This window comes from Phocoena phocoena, unplaced genomic scaffold (genome assembly GCF_963924675.1).
Source record: "Phocoena phocoena unplaced genomic scaffold, mPhoPho1.1 SCAFFOLD_363, whole genome shotgun sequence".
Lineage (NCBI taxonomy): Eukaryota > Metazoa > Chordata > Mammalia > Artiodactyla > Phocoenidae > Phocoena > Phocoena phocoena.
The window spans coordinates 43,681-50,534 of NW_027077704.1; the positions used below are offsets into that span (position 1 = coordinate 43,681).

General features: G+C 58.3%; 1 protein-coding gene across 1 annotated transcript; it reads left to right on the plus strand.

Moving 5' to 3' along the window:
- Positions 1-5,352: 5,352 nt before the first annotated feature.
- LOC136143831 (tyrosine recombinase XerC-like) lies at positions 5,353-6,456 on the plus strand. The gene has a single exon (XM_065901461.1). It carries the CDS (start codon positions 5,353-5,355, stop codon positions 6,454-6,456), a length of 1,104 nt encoding a protein of 367 aa, XP_065757533.1.
- Positions 6,457-6,854: the final 398 nt, after the last annotated feature.

The following is a 6,854-nucleotide window of genomic DNA, read 5'->3' on the forward strand; positions in this document are numbered from 1 at the left end:
TTTGCGGTGTCGGCGTGGTTGGTGCCGAATGCGATCACACCGCAGCAGGCTTCGGAACTCGACGAGTACGTCGGCCGACACCGCAAGCAAGGGTGATGGGGGAGTTCTTTTCCGCGCTCCCCATTGAGGGGGGTGTCGTCGTCGGGTTCGTCGTCGGTGTCTTCCTCATGATCGCGAGAGGTGTCCTCGTCGTCGGCGCTCAGCATCGTGAGCAACTGGACGCTGAGCGGCAGGCGAACACGTACCTCCGTTCAGCGTTGGACAAGGCGTTAACGCTGAACGGTGAGGACGCCAAGACCATCGCGAAGCTATCGGCCACGTCTGATCTGTCGGCGCGGCTACTTGAGGAGTGGCGGAAAGAGTCAGCTCAGGGGGCGTCGTGAGGTGGCGTCGGCGTCAACACGCCGAGAACGAAACAGTCACCGAAGCACGGTTGCTGGACGAGGAAGTGGATAAGCGGTTGGCGGCGTCTCGTCGCGCCCGCCCGGACCACGAGCGTCGCGGGCAGCGTGTTCAGGATCAGATGGTGCACAACCACTTCGGTGAGTTGTTCCGGCTGAGTATGGAAGGGCGATGATGCTCAGAGAAGTCGGTAACTGGCTGTTGGTGTTCCTCACGTTGGTGTGGTGCACGTTCACTCTGATCTATGCGTTTCGGTCGAAGTGGTGGGCGAATGAGGTTGGTCGGGTGTTGTTGCCCGAGAAGGTGTTGACGTGTCTGGTGTTGATTCAGGTGGCTGCGTCGGCGATGTCGAATTCGTTGTATCCGGGGCGGGATGTGATTCGCATTGTTTTGTATGCGGGTTGTGCGGTTTCGGTGTTGGTGTTGACGGTTGTGTTGGTGCGTGTGCAGAGGCGTGAGCGTCGATGTCGATCTAAGTGGGGTGAGCACTGATGGAGAAGTTGCCTCCCGGCAAGCCTCGGGATCAAGACATTTGGGGGACGTTCAAAAACAACTGGTTCAGCCAGATTTTTGCGGGGTTCGCGAACATCGGCCAGCTGCTCGGCAGCATCGCTGATGCGTTCCTGGGTCGTGGATCCTTCGGTCTTGGACCACTGAAAGAGATCAACGACCGCGGCATCCTGATCACCGGATATGGAAACCAGATCGCGAGCTTGGAGAACGTCACACGTACTGGCGTGACAACCCCGGCGTGGGCGTCCACTGGCGGTCGGGACCTGGTTTCATTCCCTGACACGATGATGCAGTACCTCAGATATACGGGCGAGTTTGGCAGCGAAACGACTGAGACGCCGGTGTTTAACCCTGACAAGCGTTCGGCAGAGTTCGCTTTCATACGTGGCGGCCTTGACCGAGCCACGCCACTAGAAGTACTGCGCATCATTACTGGCAGCGACGCCAGTTTCTTCGGGATCGACGCCTGGTATCTGGGGATCTACGGGTATGACAAGCCTAACAATCGAATGATCAAGATCTGGGATTCTGGAGACATCAAAGCGATCTTGTCCAGCCAGCGACGCAGGTACCACATATCAACAGGATTGTCTTTGATGGCCGAGCCTGACCAACTGTTCGCTGTTGCATCACTTCAGATCGCGCCAGGCTTGGGTCAACGAACCCGGGGGCTGGGCGCCATCACGCTAACCGGGATCTCCGAGGAATCGGGCACTGTACCGCAAGCGCGTCACGCCTCGCTCGCGAATCAGTCCGTTCTTCCATCTGCCGTCTCTATGAATTCGTTTTCGTACAACAAGGAACGTCTGATGTGGGCGTCGTTAGGAGCTTCAGCGACATGATGGCGGACGGAAAGCTTTGTGTCACAGCTGAGGAAGTCGAGGAGTGGGCGAAACCTGCGTTGGATGTTTTCGGTCCTGTCGCACCACACCTGTGGATCATTGATCTATCAACCGGCGCTACGCGAGTAATTCGGTCCGCAGATTACGAGGACCTTCCGGCTGGGTGGGCGTTGCTGATGACGGGACCTGAGCCGCTTTGGGTTGCGCAATGGGATGGCGATTGGCAGCGCGCTTGCGATGAACAACTCAACCCGTTACTGGCGGAGGTGGTGGTCTGATGCCTGTTATTTCTGATCGGTTGACTGATGGTGCGAAGTTGGGTGTTGGTGCGGAGATTGTGTTCACGGTCCGCGACATCCGCGACAGTGTGGCGCATGATGCGATCCTCGGCCCCGCACGCACCACCGTCCCCGTGAATGCGACGACCGGGCTGTTCACTAGTCCGATGTTGGATCCTGGCCCGTACTGGGTGGGGATCCGTTGGTCGAGATCCAATCCAACGCATGATGTTTACCCCGTTGAAGTCCCCGCTGAGTCGGGGACTTTCCGTTTGTGGCCGTTGATCGACGCCGGCGCCCCGCCACCTCCCGCCGAGTCGGATGGATTCATCCGCAACGGCGGCGGCATCTCCCGCCAAGTCCGAACCACTGTCGCCGAATTCGCGGCGACCCCCTCACCAGACCCCGAAACCCTCTACATAGTTTTCGAATCCTAGGAGACCGACATGGCAGCATCAGGCAAGCTCTACGGCCTCGCCTTCAAAAGCATGGTGAACGGCGAGATCAACTGGACCTCGCACACCATCAAGGCGATGCTCTGCACGAGCGCGTACACCCCGAATCAGGACACCCACCAGTACAAGTCGTCCGTGACAAACGAGTCCGCGGGCACTGGCTACACCGCTGGTGGTGTGGCGTTGGCGGGTAAGACGGTTAACTACACCGCAGGAACCAACACTCTGATTCTGGATGCGTCGGATACGCAGTGGCCCGACTCGACAGTCACGGGCCGTTATTTGGTGCTGTACGACGACACGCCGTCTACGGATGCGACGAAGCCCCTCATCGGGTACATCGATTTCGGCGCTGACGTGTCCACTACGGCAGGTGTTTTCACCAGTGTGTGGGATGCCGCCGGAATCATCGGCTTCACCACCCCGTAAGCAGGAGGCGTCACGATGGGCTTGTTCAACCGCGGCCAAGCCGCATCGGCGCTGATCTTGGATGGCAAGCGAGCTGTCCGTGCGTATCTCGGTGATCAACTGGTGTGGGACGGCACGATGGATGCCTTCGTGCCGATTCCTCAAATTCTGGTGTCGGTCGTGATGGCAGACCCGGTTGTGTCGGCTACTGTTCGCACCGTAGCACCGCTCATCACTGCCTCGGCTCAGGTTTACGAACCGTCCGTCTCCGGAACGGCAACTGTCCGACCCGAAACAGCAATACTCGTAGCTGGTGTTGTCTATGCGCCCGATGTCTCGGCCGAGGCGTTGATCGAGGTACCTGCGATTTCGGTGTCAGCGATCGTGCTGGCACCCACTGTGTCCGAGGCGTTCGATGCGACAGTCGAAGTGCCGTTCATCCAGGTGACTGCTGGCATGTACTCGCCTAAGATCACCGCGGACTACGCGGCTACCGTTCCGATCATCGCGGCGTTCGCAGAGTTGTTGGCTCCGTTGGTGACCGCAACGGGAACAGCTGTGATCAATGCTCCGATGATCGCGGTAACTGGGTCAGTGAACGCGCCGGCAGTGATCGGTTCAAGTGCAGTGACAGCCCCTCTGATTGCGGTTTCAGCGACTGTGTACGCGCCCGAGATTCGGCGGGACGCGAAGGTCATCGCGCCGTCGATCACGGGCACAGCAACGGCTTACGTACCGAACGTTCAGGCGATCAACTTCAGCCCGTCTGGGATGACGAAGAACGGTAACTGGGTTCCGACGGCCAATGGGGCGTGGCTTGTCGTGCCCGCGTGGACAGCGGATTCCGGTTCGACAGTATCCGGCGATGGTGTTCAAGCTCGGGGCGCGAAGGCGAATGCTGTCGTGTCAGGGCAACTCAGCATTACTCTGTCGACCGGCGCTTACCAGGTGAGTGTGCGGCTGAAAGTAGATGGCGTAGTCGTGAAGACCATCACGGACTACCCCCTGACCGGATACGCGACGACGAATGTTCCAATCGCATCCGATCCGATGGCAATCACCACCGGTCAAGTCGCGACGATCGAATGCTGGTTCACGAACTTCTCGAACTCGTTCCCGATCCAATCCGGAGCGAACACCTACGTCCGCATCACCTGACCGGGCTGAGACAATCAGGGTATGGCTTTCGAACCTGACCCCGACACCGGCCAACCCGGCACCGTGAAACTCGCTGACGGACGCTGGGCGTACCGCTGGAAAGATGCACCGGACGCCGAACTGATCATCATGAAGCAACCGGAAACACCCGCAGAATGACAAAAGCCCCCAACCTCATCGCGAGGTTGGGGGCTTTTCGTCGTCTAACGATGTCAGCAGTCGACTAGGTCGGCTCGCTTCACTGAGGAGAAGAAGTCATCAGCCTCAGGCATGGAGTTTTCCCAGCCTGGGGTGTGGCCTCCGGTTTGATGGATGGCGGTCCGCGCTGCGGCGATGGCGTCGTTGATCGCACCACCCTCGGTGTCGGCGTCGACATACATCGAGATGGTGAGTGTGCGCTCTCCGAAGTCGACACCGAGGTCGACGTCGCTCACACCGGTCAGTCCCTCGAAGGCATCCATCAATGGGTCGATGATGCTCTCAAGGTCGTTGTTGTCGCGTCGGACTCCGACTATCAGTTCGACGTAGTAGGTGGTGGTGCCTACTTCTGCTCGAAGCATCCTGTCCTCCTCAGCTTTCCTTCTAGATTCTGTTGATACATAGGGTTCGATGGCGTCAGATGCACTGTGCTGATATGGAGCTTGCAAGGACAGTAGACCTTGTAGTACTTGGTCTTGACTACCCGCCAGCCTTGATTTTCGAGCTCTTTTAACAGTGCTTCCAGTTCCTTGATCGGATGACGGGGTCTAGTCGGCATCCGGGCAATATATCCCTTGTATCGGGTCGTGCACCCACTATGCGCTACTTGCCGCTACATTCCATCACTAAGTCGTCAAAATTACATTGCGTGTTACGTCACGATCAGGACACGATACGCGTTGCTGCCATGGTACGTCGAAGCCCACCTGTGCTGCCGAATGAGTCAGGTGGGCATCGAACTATTCAGTTGTGGTGCGGCGATCACTGACGGCTTCCCTTCCGTCTCCTGCCAACAGTGCCGACGCTACCAGGTATCGAACAGATGTGCGAGGGAAAGTGTGTTGACCGCGTCAACATGACCATCCATAACCGCTGGTCAACTGGCTGCGTCAACAATCACGGAAGACGCAATAAATACTCCCTGACCTGCGCGTATACCCTGTTTTCGCAGGGGTTCGAATCCCCTTAGCTCCACCATATCGATGCAGGTCAGAGACCTGCAAGGTGAAAAAAATGTTGACGGTCAACACGCCACGTCAACACCTGTCACACAACGACGATACGATGACCTCCCTAACCGGGAGGTTTTTTCGTTTCATGGCATCCATTCGACCACGAACCACCAAAGCGGGCACGCCCTACTACCAGGTTCTGTACCGGCACAACGGCACGCAATCCTCGGACAGCTTCGACGATCCGAAGGAAGCCACCAAGTACAAGAAGCTGTTGGAGCAGATCGGACCCGATGCAGCGCAAGAGCTGATGTTCGGCGCGGAAGCATTACCCGAAGAGATCCCCGCCCTGACGGTGACAGAGTGGTGCACCGAGTACATCGACCATCTGACTGGCGTCGAGGAAGCAACGAAGAACAAGTACCGCTCGTACCTCCGCCGCGACATTGATCCGATTCTTGGTTTTCTGCCGCTATCTGTGGTGAACGAGAAGGCGATCTCGAAGTGGGTCCAGGCGCAGGAGGGATCCTCGAAGACCATCGCCAACAAGCATGGGTTCTTGTCGGGTGCGTTCAACGGTGCTGTGCGAGCGAATCACATTGAAGTGAACCCGTGTGACGGTCGGAGGTTGCCGGCGCGGCACAAGGAAGATGAGCCGGTGTTCTTGACTCCAACTGAGTTCGTTCGAGTGCGGGATGTTGTGGTCGAGCAATGGCGTCCGTTGACGGTGTTTCTGGTGTCGACGGGGATGCGGTTCTCGGAGGCGACTGCGTTTCAGGTGGGCGATCTGAATGTGGAGGAGAAGACGGGACGGATTGTGCGGGCCTGGAAGTACACGGGCGAGGCGAAGCGGAAACTTGGGCCGCCGAAGTCCCGGAAATCTGTGCGGACGATCAACCTGTCAGATCAGGCGATCGAGGCGTGCGGCGATCTAAAGGGGCGCGCACCGGATGAGTTCGTGTTCACAAATCGTCTCGGGCGCCCGGTCACTGCTCAACTTTTTCACAACAAGGCGTGGCGGCCGATGATAGCGGAGCTGTCCGACAGATTAGGGAAGAAGCCGCGGCCACATGATCTTCGGCATTCGTGCGCAAGTTGGATGATCGCGGCCGGGGTGCCGCTGCCTGTCATTCAGCAGCACCTCGGCCACGAGTCGATCACGACGACGATCAACATTTACGGGCATCTGGATCGCCGTGCCGCGCAAGCAGCATCGGCAGCCCTCACAGCAGCACTCGAAGGGCTCTGACCTTTATCGTGGCAGCTCGCTTTTGTATTGCGGGCAGAAGGCGGAGACTGCCGCGCCAACGAGTTGTCCTGCATTCTCAGGCGTCCAACTGTCAGGGCCGTTGAAGTAGGTCATCAGCGAAATGTCCATGAACTCTTCGCCTTTCCTGAAGCTGGCGCAGGCTGTTCGTCCGGCTTCGAGTGCCGTTGAATCTGGGGTGTCAGGGAATCCGATGAGTGTCAGTGTCCCCAGGAATAGGAACTCGGGGTCGTCGGCCGGGTTGTAGTTGGTCGTTGCAGCAGCATGTGAGGTCGTCGTGACTGGTGGTGCGGCTGCGACGGTTGTTCGCACTGTTGTAGTCGTCGGCCTGACCGTTGTCGTGGTGGTCGGTGCCGCTTCGGATGTGGTGGTTTCTGCGG

What these genes read in the sequence shown, in the direction of transcription:
- LOC136143831 (XM_065901461.1), top strand. Translation starts at nt 5,353, where the DNA reads ATGGCATCCATTCGACCACGAACCACCAAAGCGGGCACGCCCTACTAC.